General features: G+C 53.3%; 1 protein-coding gene across 3 annotated transcripts; it reads right to left on the minus strand.

Annotated features, from left to right (window-relative positions):
• Positions 1-148: 148 nt before the first annotated feature.
• Znf707 (zinc finger protein 707) lies at positions 149-9,205 on the minus strand. Of its 3 annotated transcripts, none has more exons than XM_026409900.2 (5): positions 9,003-9,205; positions 5,877-5,945; positions 4,863-5,022; positions 4,173-4,289; positions 149-2,790 (listed from the first exon to the last, which is right to left on the minus strand). In XM_026409900.2, the coding sequence occupies exons 2-5, from the start codon at positions 5,928-5,930 to the stop codon at positions 1,934-1,936; spliced, it is 1,188 nt and encodes a 395-aa protein (XP_026265685.1). In that variant the 5' UTR covers positions 5,931-5,945; positions 9,003-9,205; the 3' UTR covers positions 149-1,933. The 3 variants fall into 3 exon arrangements, with proteins under 3 accessions (XP_026265685.1, XP_026265683.1, XP_026265684.1); XM_026409898.2 differs by lacking the exon at positions 9,003-9,205 and adding an exon at positions 7,021-7,055; XM_026409899.2 differs by lacking the exon at positions 9,003-9,205 and adding an exon at positions 7,021-7,053 and having other exon boundaries at positions 4,173-4,286.
• Positions 9,206-15,604: the final 6,399 nt, after the last annotated feature.

The raw sequence follows: 15,604 nt of genomic DNA on the forward strand, positions 1-15,604 counted from the left end.
TTCTGTGGTCTGCAGTGCTTCCTCCTGGCCCGCAGCAGAGACGGGAGCCACAGTTCATGGCTGTTCAGAGCAAGCTTCAGCATGCATTGACGACCTCAGAGTTTTCAAACACCTCCTAGCTTCAACTCACTCACCAATGTTTGCCAGGCTTTTCTCCCTTTTTATTAGAACTTAAAGGCAAATCCTTAACACCATGTCATTTCTCCCACAAATGTCAGAATTCACCTCAAAACCAGCAAATTCCTTACTGCCACCAAGGCCCAGCCTGTTCACATGATTGTCTCAAAAATGGCTTCTTACAGTTGATTTGCTCCCAGCACCGCAGCCCCACATCTCTGGGCCTCTGGCTGCTTGGAGAAGGTGCTGTCTAACAGCGTCCCTCAGGGCTCTGGAGCCACGCTTCTTCTTGGTGGCTGAGCTGGTCCTCTTCACCCTGCTTCCTGTGACATTTCCAAGTCTAGGTGCATGTTATCTGGGAATTACTTTTTGGTACCAGGGATTAGGCACAAGAACTCCACCATTAAGGTGCACCCCCAACCTTTTTATTTTTTCAGACAAGGTCTCACTAAGTTGCTGAGACTGGCCCTGAACTTGTGATCCTCCTGCCTCAGCCTCCTGAGTTGCTGGGGTTATAGGTGTGCACCACTGCGCCTGTCATTAATTGCAAAACTCTCATCAGATATCAGGATAACCTGATACAGCAGTGACAAATGCGGGTCCCTGCTCAGCTCTCACAGTATGGAGTTGCCCTGCAAGCTCTGCCTGGCAGGCTGTTTCTGCCTGGGCAAAGCAGAGGCACCCCAAGCTGAGAACCGAGAAGACAACCTGCAGCAAGCCTGGCCACCACATTCTGCTCTCAGACCCAGCCACACTCACCAGCTCCAGGGGCGTGACCAGCTCTGAGCACCAACCAACAGGGAGGGCATGGGCAGAGGGAGCTCCTGTTGCCCAGTAGGCAGGCAGGTGGGCAGCCGCTACACAGCCAGCTTCTGGGCACCACCCAGCACCAGGCCTGTGCACAGAGCTGCCCAGCAGCCAAGGCCCATGACACAGGGCAGTGCAGTGGAGTCATTAAGCAGCCTGAAAGCCAAGGGCCAGAGCTGAGCAGCCCAGTCCCAGGTTGGCAGCATCTCTGTAACTCGTGGTCCCACATGTGGATGCAGAGCTGGGCAGACACGTCCAGTTCTCATCCATACACCATGGCCTTCCTGGGCACCTTCTATGAACTCAATGAACAGAAACGAGACACGATGCCATTGTGCCAAAGAGCCGACGCCCAGGTCAGTCTCTGTACAAGAAGCTGCAAGGACAAGAGCTGAGGGTGCAGCTTTGACCTCCACGGACAGCCCACCCGTCCTGTGCTGCCACGGAGCAGACGCAGCCCCACATGTGCCGTGCCAACCAGACCCTGGCTTTGAATTCAGATCTGGCCTTTTAACTGGCTCCCAATGACACAAAGGTGCTCATTTATAAGTTCCCACATAGTGAGGTCGCAAAAGAGGCTTTGCTTCTCTGAAAAATGTAACACTACCTTGCAGAGATGGAAGAAAGACGGATGAGCAAAGAGGGAGAGAAAGAGCCAGGACAAAAGGTTAAAGTGCACACGAGTGACAGCGGGGACAGGGGTCAAGTTCATGGGGTGAGACAGCCAGGAACACATCTCCAGGGCGGGTAAATGGGGTGTGTGTGTGTGTGTGTGTGTGTGTGTGTGTGTGTGTGTTTATGCTTGCGTGTACGCACTGCTCAGTCTCCATGGCATACTCTGGATCCCCTTCTTCTGATGGCCTTTTCCTGGTGGTACTTCTCAGGAGCTCTATGGAGCTCCAAGCTCCACCCAGTTATTCTGAAAGCCCATAAGGTTTCCTTCCAGGCTCAAGAGTGACAGAGGGCACAGCTCGTCCCCAGCAAGGGTGGAGCCCTGGGGCCAGGGCCTCTACACCTGGCCCCCCCGGTGAGTCCTCTGATGCCGCGTGAAGAAGCCCAGGTGGCGGAAGCCCTTCCCACAGCGCTCACACTCATAGGACCTCTTGGCCAGGTGCAGCTTCTGGTGGATGCTGAAGCCCTTGGGCCACCGGAAGGCCTTCCCACACTCGGCACAGGTGTAGGGCTTCTCCCCGCTGTGAATGCGCTGGTGGTGACTAAGGTTCTCCTTGGTCCGGAAAGCCTTGCCGCAGTTGGTGCAGAAGAAAGGCCTCTCCCCAGTGTGCACAAGCTGGTGCCGGAGGAGGTTGGACTTCTGCTTGAAGGCCTTCCCGCAGTCACCACACACGTAGGGCCGGTGCTCTGTGTGGACCTTGCGATGCTGCACCAGACGGTCCTTCAAGCTAAAGGCCTGGCCACACAGCTCGCAGCTGAAGGGCTTCTCGCTCGTGTGGTTCCTCTGGTGGCGCAGGAGGTTGGAACACCAGCGGAAGGTCTGGCCGCACTGGAAGCACTCAAAGGACCTGGCTCCTGTGTGCACCGTCTGGTGAGCAGCCAGCCGGCTGTGGCAGCTCAGCGCCTTCCCACACGTGCCACAGATGAATGCAGGTTCCTCTGTGCGGCTCTTGGGCTGCTCCCCAAGGCCTGGCCACTGCCTGCAAGACTTTCCACACGCCTGGCCGTGGAGAGTCGTGGGCTTACCTGCCTTCCTCCCTGGAGCAGTCCTGGGAAGCTGCACCTCACCCACAGCTGGGAGGAAGCTCTTCTCCCAGCTAGTCCCTCTCTGGACTCTTCTCCGCAGCTGGATCTTCTCGTGAACCCAGGCCAGCTGATCACAGAGTCTTTTGTGGTCAACAGGCTTCCTTGACCCTACAGAGGAACACCAACAAATGTACAGGATTGGTGGCTCCAGGGGCAGGCAAGTCGCGCAGTGGCCATCCTGAAAGTGTGAAGAAAAGCTACCAAATGTCATCTCTACTCATCTCAAGTGAAACAAGGAGGCACTCCTAAAAAGTCACTCCCTACAGCATAAGCTATAAAGAAACATGCTAAAAACACATAGGTGAGCCGAGCTTGGTGGCACACGCCTGTCATCCCAGCAGCTCGAGAGGCTGAGACAGGAGGATGGCAAGTTCAAAGCCAGCCTCAGCAACGGCGAGGTGCTAAGCAACTCAGTAAGACCCTGTCTCTAAATATACATTGGGGGGCTGGGGATGTGGCTTAGTGCTTAAGTGCCTGAGTCAAATCCCTGGTACCCCCTACAAAAAAAAAAAAAAAAACACAGAGGAGGCTGGAGCTGGGGCTCAGTGGCAGAGCGCTTGCCTGGCATGTGTGAGGCAGTGGGTTTGATTCCCAGCACCACATACAAATAAATAAATAAAGATCCACTGACAACAAAAAAGAAAAAGCAAACAAAAAACAAAACCCACATAGGTCAGCTAGAACTACTAGCACTGACTATACAGAGTGAACTCAGAGCTCGCTCTAGCTCCGTGGTAGTCATCCAGGACCACTGAGGAGAGGGCGACCTGCGAGAAGGTTTGACCAGCTCAGTAATGCACACTGGCTGGTGTCCCCATGCGAGGAGGGACGCAGGACAGTGTCACCCCGCTGAGGTACAGGTAGGGCCTAGGCAGGGGCCGGGAACTCCATATATTCAGGACCCCACATCCTCCCCAGCCAGGGGCTCCAACGGTCCAGGCGCCTTCCAGCCTGTCTCAGGCGCACACAGCCCTGGATCTGAGCTAAGGCACTGACTCTGGGGCTGGGTAGGGCTCAGTGGCACAGGGCTTACCCAGCACATGGGAGAGGCCCTGGTCCATCCCCAGCACCACAAAAGGGAGAAACAAAATACCCTGGTGACCACTGCCAAGGCCACCACCTCATTAAGGGAGGGAGGCAGCACCGTTGACCAGCGTTACAAATGAGCCGGAATAAAGAGCCCACCTAAGGCCACTCAGGAGACTCTGACCTGCATCAGGCACACAGGCCTCAGAACCCCCCTGAGTTGTCACAGAACAGTGCCTGGGACTGGCACAGGCTCTCCACACACCTCCCTCCCCCAAATTACCTCACCAGCTGAGCCCAGGACCCTTGTAAATGCCCATCCCAGTAGGACCAGTGGCAGGAGTGCAGCTGCCACCTGTGTCCCACTCAGAAGCAGCTCTGTGCCCCTCGCCCCTGGGAGGGGAAGGTGATGGGAGCTCTGAGGACAGAGGAAGAGGCCAGCCAGTCCAGAGTGCTGTGCTCACCTGGGTGGGAATCCCGCTGTGCTTCCCGAAACTCAGCTCTCTCCCAGTCTTCAACCCATGGCTCACCCCACTGCTCCAGGTGAGAGACAAGATCTGGTCTGGGGCTGCAAAGTCCTTCTCAAAAGAGAGAAAAGGTTTTATTTGTGCAGAGGACAAAGTGAGGGTCAGGGCTCAGGCCAGCTTTAGGTCAGTATAAGGTGAACTCAGCAGCCAGGACAGCCCTGAAGGACCCCCTGGAGAATCTTCCCTGAAGCAGAGATGAAAGAAGTGACATCCCCATTCCCACTGTCCCACACAGGGTCCTGGAGACTTGGGCAAAGAAGACAAGCAAGGCTGGGCACGGTGGTGCACACCTGTAATCCCAGCAGCTCAGGAGGCTGAGGCAGGAGGATCACAAGTTCAAAGCCAGCCTCAGCAACTCGAGGCGCTAAGCAACTCAGACCCTGTCTCTAATGAAATACAAAATAGGGCTGGGGATGTGGCTCAGTGGTCAAGTGCCCCTGAGTTCAATCCCTGGCACCCCCCTCCCAAAAAAAAGAGAAGACAAGCTGCCTCCAAAGAAGTCAAAAGAGCCCCCGGACCAGATGGTCAGAGGGTGGGCCGGGCCCTTCTGTCTGCTCAGGCTAAGAACTCCCTACCCCAAGCCCTCAGCTAGAACCTATCAGGCTCTCGAGGCCCACACAGCCTCACCCAAAGCAACCAAGCTCCTGAAGTTGTCCAGCATCACATCCTGGTAGAGGGCCCTCTGGCTGGGGCCAAGACACTCCCACTCTTCCCTTGAGAAGTACACTGCCACATCCTCAAAGGTCACCGGCACCTGACATGTGCACGGCTCCAGGACTAGCTGCTCCTGAAAAAGAGTGAGAGACACAGCACCAAATCCCACGTCTGCAGGAAGGGGTGAGAGCAGGTGACAGTGTTCAAGAGGAAAAACCCCAAGAGGTCCACAGCCAAACCTGGGAAGGCATCTGTGTGGGCAGGTGTCTGCACCCAACTCTTAGCTAGACCCCTGACTCCCACGTGGCTGCACTTGGAGATGGGGCCTCTGAAGAAGCAATTAAGGTTAAATGAGGTCAAAGGGTGGGGTCCTAAACAACAGGACTGGGGTCCTTATTAGAAAGTCAGAAAGCCAGGCTGGGGGGGGGGCGCATGCCTGTAATCTTGGCAATTCGAGAGACTGAGAGGCAGGAGAATCACAAGTTCAAGGCCAGCCTCAGCAACTTATTGAGGCCCTAAGCAACTTAGCAATACCCTGTCTGAAAAAAAAAAAAAAAGAGTTGGGAATGTGGCTCAGTGCTTAAGCACCCCAGGTTCAATCCCAGGATGAGGGGGGAAAGGGAGGAGCCCCATGGCTCCTTCCCACAGGAGGCCCTTCACAAAGGCAGCCTCTACATCCAGGAAGAAGCCCTGGCCAGGACTGCACATGCCAGCACTGACGCTGGACTCTGCAGGATAGAGAAGCAGATGGCTATAGCATTAAGCTGCCCGCCTGGTAGTTTGCTTGCAACTGTGATGGACTAAGCACGTAAAAGAACCAAGCCCATTTTCCAAGTTGGCTATGACTTCTACCAGGCTCTTACCTAAGTGAACTGGGCTCTTTCCTTTTCCCAGCCCCAAGAAAGAGAACCAGCAGAAAGGTGAAACCTGGCGGGTACCCTCCCTGCCTCGGCCACACCTGGGGGCCTGCAGCCAACAACAGCTCACCTGGGGCACATCCATGGGAACTGCAGTGGTCACGCTCTGAGGAAACACAGGCATAATGGAGCAGACAGTCTGGGGAGACAGAGTGGGGTGAGCAGGAGAGGCTGGCCCAGAGCTCCACCTAACTCCAAGAGCCAACCCCCACTTGCAAGCCCAGGGAGCCCAGGAAAAGCCAGTGGTGCCTATGCCCTGGCATTGAGGTGCCAGGGAGAGCAGGTGCTATGGCCCCTGGCAAGCAGCAGAACTCTGGAACACCAGGAAGCAGGCAGGCCTTCTCCAGACCAGATAGAGACCAGCCAGTATGGCTGAAAGTCACCAGCCTGACTGCGGACGTGGCACTGGAGAGTGACACAGAGCCCCAACCAGGGTAGCTAGTTCCTGGACAGCAGGCCAGGCCACTCCACAGGGCAGGCACACAAACTGTCCTCGGGTGCTTTCCCATGAAGGGGCCATATCCTAGCCACCTTCTCCCAACTCAGAATATGGGCTGGCCCGGGGAGTCCACTCGCCCTCACTGAGGTGCCCGTCAGGCCAGGCGTTCCCCACTAGGAGCCGCATTTGCTGCTCTGGCCTCTGGCCTGCCAAGAACCACCTTCCCCGGGATCCAGGCGCCTCTGCTGCAGGGGCCTCGCCTCCCCTGTGGAGCCCAGCCTCAGACACCACGGGAGAAGACATCCCCAGTGGTAGGAAGAAAGAGCACACCTCCTTCCGCTGCATGTGAGAAGGGGCCTTGCTACAGACCCTCCGTCAGGAGTGCCCTGAGAGCCATCATGAGCCTGTCACACCAAGTCCAGCAACTTAGATAAAGACTAGAGCTGAGCAAGCCAAGTGGAAGCCCAGCCTGCTGAGCGAGTGCCACCAGACGGACCCTCCCGAGGGAAGAGCAGGCTGCAGGCCTGGCATGTTTTTTCTAGCAGGACCAACAAACAACTTCCAGTTTCTCTTAATGAGGCAGCACGACCTCAAACCCAAACTGTCAGAGGAAAACTACAGCCCATCTCTCATCAACAGACATGGACATTCTCCAAATATCAGAAGGCCAAACCCCTGACTGAGGGCATGCACCCCAAAGACACAGGCACTGTGTCTGAGCTGGAGACCTGGGACCAGGCAGGAGCTGTCCTTGCGCTCACCTCTGCACACTCACCTCACAGACTCTCCCCATTTCTCCTCTGGCACTATCAAGTCAGTCACATGGAGCTGCTCAACGCTTTAGTGTTTTCCAACTTGAGATTTGTAAGGACCCAGCTTGTTGTGACCACAGCCCATCTTGGCTGTAAGAGCCTGTGTGCCCACCAGGTGACCAGGGCACTATAGAGCAGAGTTATTAAGACAGGCTGTGTGTGTTGTGGTGGTCATCGATGTCCAGACTGCTTTTCTTTTTAATAGATTCTTTTTAGTCATTGATGAACTTTATTATCTTTGCTTATTTATATGCGGAGCTGAGAATCGCACCCAATGCCTCACACGCCAGCAAGCTCTGCCACTGAGCCACAACCTGGCCCCCAGATGGCTGCTGCTTTGTTGTTGTTGTTGTTGTTATGCTGGGGACTGAACCCAGGGCGTTGTGCACGCCAGGCGAGCACTCTACCAACTGAGCTGTGTCCCCAGCCTCCCAGACTGCTTCTTAACTGACCTTTGACATATTAATGGTTTCTGAGAAAGGCCAGGTCTGCTCTCGTTGGCCAGGGCCCACCTGTGTCCAGCTGAGCACATGAACCTTCTGCCCTGCAGCTGCTTTGCCTGGTAAGGGACTGGCTTGCTACCTTCTGCGGCCTGGATCTGCCAGCCTTCTCTGGTCTCAGCCACTCCCACCTTCTGCAGACACTCTCACACATGGGGTGCCAGGTTTTCCCCTGATGAGATCACCTCTTCCTTTTAAATGCTGGTGGCAGCTTTAGTTACAATGACTTTCCTAGCTTTTCCTTTGTCATTTGGAAATGAACCAATATCATTAACCATGTTAGAAACACAAGGAGATGGGCTGGGGTTGTGGCTCAGTGGTAGAGCACTCGGCTAGCATGTGTGAGAACTGGGTTTGATTGTCAGCACCATATATGAATAAATAAAATAAAGGTCCATTGATAACTAAAAAATTTTTAAAAAACACAAAGGAGAAAACACAGTATGAAGTTCTATAATTATCTCAAAAGATATACTGATATGATTTAAATAAATGTCTTTTCCAAAACTCATGCTACAATCTGTATCCATTCAAGTAGCCACAGGGGACCTGGGAGGTCACCAGGTGAACTGATATCACTGTCACGGCAAGCCACAGACTGATCAGAACTATAACCCCTCTAAGTCATCAATAAAAAGAAAAGCTTAAAACAAACAAAATGTCTGAATGGACACTTTAGAATAAAGTCGGAATGGTCCAGGAAAAGGTACATGGAGCACAGGGTTTTCTATAATTGAAGCCAGAATGAGACAGGCAGTCCGTGCAGATCTGTAAATATTGTCAGGACAGACCAAGGAGGCCAACTTTGAGTGAGTCTGGGAAGTTGGAGACTGTCCCCTGAGGGATCTTATCTAGAACCTGCCCCTGCTCCGACCTGTTGCCCAGGTACCCGGCCCCAGGAACTGCCCCTCCCTACAGGGAGCCACGAGGTGGTCAACGTGTCCTGAGCAGCTCCAAGCTGCCCTTCCCCCTTCAGCCCACCTGTGTCCCACCTTTGGGCCTCCCACCCAGCGCTCTGGGTCTGGTCAGGTGCGCAGGAAGAAGATAGGGGAAGAGGGCAGGAGAACAAAGGAAGCCTAGGACATATAAAAAGGGCACGACACCTCGCTTCTGCGGATACCAGGATGCCAGCTATGGCCCTTCTCCCTCCCGGGAGAAGTCGGTTTCCCCTTTTTAAATAAACCCTGCTTTGTGCTCGCCTCGCGTGCTTCTCCAGTGTTCTACTTCAACATGTGGGGAGCAGGACTCAGCGGTGACGGGCGGTATCTTACTGACAGTGACTCACAAACTGTGTGACGGACTGTGACAGCTCCCCTCCTCTGAGCAACAGGTGGCAAAAGCCTGGATTTCCAATGGGAGCGAGAGGGTGCCACCTGCAGAGCACGCAGCAGGGGGTCAGCAGCCCCAGGAAAGCAGGCGGGGGACTGCGGCGCCCGGCAGCTCACCTGCGGGCCTCCGCAGCCGGGACTCGCGCGCCGGCCCTCCGGGGCTGTGCAGCGGGGCCGGCTTCGGCGCGTCTGAAGGGGAAGGGGGTTCCGATCGCGGATCGGGAAGACCGGCCCGCGTCAGGCAGGCCTGGAGCGCGAGTGACCGTAAGCAACCTAAAACCCCAGCCCCCAAGCGGCGCAGGGAAGTGCCGCACCGGGTCCCGCGATACACGGACTTCAACTTCCCCACGGAAGTGCGCTGCCCGGGAGCAGCTTCCGGCCCTTCTAGGAACCGAATCTCGGTGTAACGTTGGAGGACTAGGCCCCGCCCCCGGGGCACCGTCGCAGCGCGCGCCCCGCCCCCAGAGCGGGAGCACCCCCGCCGGACAGGCCCCGCCCCCAGAGCGGGAGCACGCCCGCCGGACAGGCCCCGCCCCCAGAGCGGGAGCACGCCCGCCGGACAGGCCCCGCCCCCAGAGCGGGAGCACGCCCGCCGGACAGGCCCCGCCCCCAGAGCGGGAGCACGCCCGCCGGACAGGCCCCGCCCCCAGAGCGGGAGCACGCCGGCCCGACAGGCCCCGCCCTCCAGCGGCCCTGGCCGGCCGCGCGCTCTTGCTACAACAAGTCCTTCCAGTTCAGAGCACGCCTGGCCTTGGGGCGTCCATTCCCTGGGTAGTGAGGTCCCCGGCCACGTGCACCTGTCCGCGGACCCCTTCCACCCGCCTTGTGGATTGGCTGTGGCTCTCTCCTGAGCCTGCTGGGGGAGATTTTTTCCTTTTACCGCAAAATACACCTTCGTAACCTTTCTTAATGTGAAGTGGTAGTGTTCAGTACCTTCACGCCATACGTGGTGTGTTGAGTCTCAAAACTTCTGCAAAACAGAAGGCCCGGGCGCGCAGAGCTCATGCCTGTGACCTCAGTGACTCCGGAGGCAGAGGCACGAGGGCCACAAGTTTGAGGCCCACCAGGACAGCGTAGCAAGGCCCTGTCTCAATATGAAAAGGGCCGGGGGTGTAGCTCACTGGTAGAGCGCCTGAGTTCCATCCCCATTAACCTACGGGAGATGTACCCTGCGAGTGCAAGAACCGGGTCTTCAGAGGCCGAAGAACGCAAGATCACCACAGCCAGAACTGGTCGGAAGCCCCCGGGCGGGAACCCAGGGAGCGTGATCACAGTGGGAAGCGTGGTTGGCATTTTTGTTTTGGTATTAGGGATTTTAACTCAGGGGCGATTCACCACTGAGATACAACCCCAGCCCTTTTTGTTTTTATTTTGAGACTGGGTCTCACTAAGGACCTTGATAAGTTGCTGAGGCTGAACTTGAACTTATACTTGTGATTCCTGTGTCAGCCACCAAGTCACTGGGATTACCGGCGTGTGCAACCGTGCTGGACTGCGAAGTGTTCTGACAAATTTCAGACCTTATGCGGCACAAGAGAATTCACGCAGGAGACTTCCACCTGTGAAATGAATACGGGAAGGCCATAATTCTAACTCAGTCATTACTACATAGATGCAAACCTTTATTGGAAAGAAACCACAAGAATGTGCTGACTGGGTTGCTGCACCAGGATTCCAGGTTCCCCAGGCCAGAGGACAGGCTCTGACGTGGCCTCCTTTGCAGACCACACCTCGGTGAGCGTGGAGTTCACACGGGAGAGGAGCTGTACATGAGTGCTGCTGGCAGAGCCCTGGCCACCCTCCCACAGGAGGATTGGGGGTGGAGGCCCCTGTGGCAGTGCCTGTGCACCCGGCGGTGGGTGGCAGCCATCGGAGAGCATGTGGTAGCTCACACCGAAGTTTAGTACCTCTGACAGTTCAAGGAAGAGCAAATTCAAACTGAATAAGTATGAAGGCAGGGCTGGGGCTGTGGCTCAGTGGTACAGTGTTCGCCTAGGATGCATGAGGCACTGGGTTCGATCCTCAACACGACATAAAAATAAAAAATAAAGATATTGTGTCTAGGGGCTGGGGATATAGCTCAGTTGATACAGTGCTTGCCTTGCTTGCACAAGGCCCTGGGTTCAATCCCCAGCACCACCACCACACACACACACACACACACACACACACACAAAGATATTGTGTCTACCTAAAAAAAAAGAAAAGAAACAGGAAGGATTCATACCTTGTTGGGCCCAAAATTGTCTTAGATAGTAAATTTATAAAAACAGACAGTTGTCAACTAAAACCTTCTACATTGAAGCTACCTGTGGGCCCAAGAAAATGAAATAAGAAGCCTGGCATAATGAGCACACCTGTAATCCCAGCAGCTCAGGAGGCAGGGGAAGGAGGATTGCAAGTTCAAGGTCAGCCTTGTCAATTTGGCAAGACCCTAAGTAATTTAGTGAGACACTGTGTCAAAAAAATAAAATAAAATAAAAAGAGTTAGGGATATGGCTTAGTGGTAAAGCACCCCCTGGGTTCAATCCCTAGTTAGTTCAAAAGAAAAAAAAAGTAAGATAGTAAAAGAAGAAAATAAGAAGTTGAATCAAGTAGAAGTGCTAGCTGTTTAATGAGAAGTGTGTGCATTTGTAGAGACGTCCCAGCCCACATTGGTGCCACCTCCTTGTTTGCATGTCAGGGTTACCACTGAACATTTGAGGCTGGGCGTGATTGGTGGGATATCAGCTCGCCTAGCATCTGGCATGTCCAGGGCCTGGCTTCAATCCCCAGTACCAAAGTGAACAAATGAAAGAACAAGTTGAACTTTACAAAGTTTTTATTACCTTCCAGTTGAAAGTTGGAGGTGAGGATGTGTATGTATGTAGGCATGTATATGTGAGCATGTGTCTATGTATGTAGGCATGTATATGTACATGTGTACATATGCATGTATATACATCACAGTTTAAATGCATGAGAAATGCATGCTAAAGAATAGTCAACGGAAGAGGTTTTTTTTTTATTAAAATGCCCAATTATATTGCACAACTAACAAATTACTAAAATATAAATTGTTCAAACAGGAAATATCTCCCTGGGCTGGTGCCCCTGTGGGTGCTGATGCAGGACAGGTACTCTGCAGGACAGGCACATCCTGGGAATGTGATGATAAGCTCATGTGGCGCTGCTTACAGGTGTGCAGGAGGCAGCTGCGAGCCTCTCAGGGCATTACTTGAGGGTGTGCTGGCAGATATATCAAATGCTGTGACTGGCAGAGGCTCCACAGGTGACATTTACACTCCAGACGATAAGCCGGCCCATTGGTGCACACCTGTAGTCTCAGCTACTCAGGATGCTGAGGCAGGAGAAGTACTTGAGGCTCTTACAGGAGTTAGAAGTCAGTGTGTGGAACACAGCAAGACCCCATCTTGATAAAGTAAAAAAATAAAAATAAACGGTAGAAGATATAAGAAAACACTTTTCATGTTGTTAGACAATGGCTTTTAATTGTTATGCTTCGAATGGTATTTAAACAGAATGACTGGTGCTAGGAGCCACAGCAAAAGTATTATGATACATGGCACCTTTGGTTTAGGTGACTGCCAGCTAGCCATTGAGATGATATGATTATGTTAAGCTTCACATTCATATGGAAATTGGACTCCTGCTGTTCACCTCCGCCTGTTAAGGGACTCACATTACGGGACTCCCGGAGAGTTCCCATTGGTTGGGGAAGGATAGTAGGAGGGCATTTCCGGGGGAGGTCCGGGACCCCGGTTCCAGTGGAGAGACACGTGTGTCGACGGGCTTGTTAGCAGGGCGGACACGGGGACTGGCGGCTCTTTTAAAAATAAAGCTTTGTTCCCGCTTGAGCGGCTTGTGTTTCTGTGCCCAGCCCGGTTGCGGCGGCTTGTGTTTCTGTGCCCAGCCGGGTTGCGGCAGACTGGAGATGCAGGAGGCTCTGAACTGAGTTCAAAAGCGCAGCACCACTCTGTGACCTGAGGGAAAATGTGGAATTAGGAAGCCTTAGCTGCACACCACTACTGAAACTGCATCCTGACGTCCCTGCAGCTGGGGCCAGGACACCTGGGGTTCTCTCAAGTCTCATCTCAGTGAAGTGTTCCAGCAGAAGCAGCACAAGGGCTGGCCACTGCCTCACACAGAAAATAGGTGCCTGTGGAAAAGACCACTATTCTTTCCAAGACCCAGGTTGCTACAAACTCATGGTTTTGTGTGCAGGTCCAATCAGGAGACAGAAATATGAAGAAGGAAGGTCTAACATACAATTATTCGCCCTAATGTAATTGTCTTTGGAGGTCAAGAGAACCACAAAGACCCAGGGCTGAGAATTGTGAGGAGGGCCACGTGAGGACCACCGGGATCAGGCTCCGGCACCAGAATAGGTGGTTCCAAGTTGTGCTACTCAGTAGATGCAGAGACGCTTCCCAGAATGGCCCAGGTAGAGCTGGTCAGCAGTTGATGAGCAATACCCCCAGGTGCAGGTGGGCCATGGAAGGTGGACAGGGAACCCTGCCAGTGTTACAGTGTGAACTGATCAATATAATCAATAAGTCATAGATATAGGTTATAGGTATAAGGCAAGATAGAATAAATAATCAATAAGCAATGGACATAAAGACTACAGGAATAAGGTAAGATAACATAGATAAGTGATAATAAGATAAGTTCATCAGGAATAAGCCTACGTAATAGTAAAAGAATCCTGTAACTGTAAAACATAGGATTTAAGTCACAGGATGTGTCAGTGTGTCAGCATAGTTATAAATAAATATGATCAAATTGATTAACATAGGAATTTGATCTTGTAGCCTTGCATAGGATAAAGGACATAGGGTTTATAGATATTAAAACAACAGATGAAAATGTGTGTAGTTTTAAGCAGGCATCAAATAAGTCACTAGTACTGAGTGTGTACAGCAATTGCTCTGGTAGAGACTCATTAGTCACTTGCAACAATTCCCGCCTTGTTGGGATTACAGGAATAGGGTCACTGTAGTCATTTAAGTAAAATGATGTGACTATAGAAACTCCGTCTTAGTTTGTCACTGTCCTGTGAAGAGAGAACTGCATGACCCATTTCTAGGAAACAGAAACGAAAGCTGTTTTCTTATTTTAAAAACTTGTTTTTCTGCACTTTGTACCCCACACCCTGAGCCCTACTCGGGATGCAGCCCGGGCATGGGCATGGGGAGCTACACCCTGGGTGTGAGTGCCCTTGGGGGTCCACGTGACTTTGAAGTAGATTCTTGTCCCGCCGACCCCCACCCAAGTTCAGGGGGTGACTGTCTAGCACCTGCTTCTTGAGCCCGGGACTGTGGTCATCTGAAGCACAGAGCTCTGCATTTTTAGCTTCTGTGTATCGCTCGCTTGCTGACTGGAGTCCTGCCCAGAGCCCACGGTCCCATTATCGATGTTTTAATTTCTGTGACTGGCTAGCTTCCATGACAATATGCACGTCACTGAGTTGGGGTTTTGTGCTTTCTCCTTGGGTGGACAGGAAGCTGCTGTCCTCCCACAGAGCTTGAGTCTCTGCGGTGGGTGGCAGTCCCTGGCCAAGTAAATAAACTCTCTTTTGATTTGAAATTCGGACTCGGTGTGTTTTCTGGAGCGGCTCCGTGAGGCCAGGACAGGCAAGCAGGAATCGCCCGCGGGGGTGCTCGCAGCTGAGGCTGGGCCCCAGGCGTCCTTGTGAGCCTGAGTGACTGTGCCTGTGGAGGCACAGCTGAGGCTAGGGTGAGGGCTGCTGGAGGCCCTGACAGTCGCTGTCTTGGCAAGAGCAGGGAGCAGGCGGAAGGAAGCAGAGGACGGGGAGAAGTGGCTTCCCCGCAGTGGCTCTCCTGCGTGCCTGCCGGCAACATTTAGCAGTGTCCAGACCCGAGAGAAACACCCCCAGTGCAGCCCTTTTCACAGAGTGGGCAGTGAAGAATGCACTGGAGCTGAAAGATGGGTGGACGCGAGATCCCAACCTCCGTCTGGCAGCACCGTGCCCAGCACTCGTCCTCATTCTGATGCGCCAAGCGGCTCTTCCAACACTCCTGAAACAGCACACACCATCTTTCCTCACTCAGGAGAGAATGTGGGTCTCTTATTTACACAGAATACAGATGACCACTTGTGTGTGAATGAAACTGAATACAGACTTTGGGAAACCTGCCTGTGAGAGGCTGAACTGTACCCTTACCGACCCATGCTGAAGTCTTGACCCTGCTGGCTCAGCTCGTGACTGTATTCAGAGATTAAGAATTTGCAGAGAGGGCTGGGGATGTGGCTCAAGCGGTAGCGCGCTCGCCTGGCATGCATGCGGCCCGGGTTCGATCCTCAGCACCACATACCAACAAAGATGTTGTGTCTGCCAAAAACTAAAAAATAAATATTAAAATTCTCTCTCTCTCTCTCTCTCTCTCTCTCTCTCTCTCTCTCTCTCTTAAAAAAAAAGAATTTGCAGAGGTGACAGTTAAAATGGGTGTTAGGATGGGCCCCCTCCAGTTTGGCTTATGACCCTTAAGTAAGGGAACCTGGATGCAGAGAGAAATGCCTGTGTAGACACAGAAAGTGCAAGCCCAGGAGAAAACAAGACTTCTGGCGATTTCACCTCAGATTTCTGGCTTCCAGGACTGTGAGATGTTGGGGACCGCAAATCAAGTCAAGATGGCACCTGGCAGTTTGCCAGGAGGAGTGGTTTGTGAGGCAATGCCACCGAGCCATTAAGTTGG

The sequence above is a fragment of the Urocitellus parryii genome, chromosome 7 (genome assembly GCF_045843805.1).
Source record: "Urocitellus parryii isolate mUroPar1 chromosome 7, mUroPar1.hap1, whole genome shotgun sequence".
Lineage (NCBI taxonomy): Eukaryota > Metazoa > Chordata > Mammalia > Rodentia > Sciuridae > Urocitellus > Urocitellus parryii.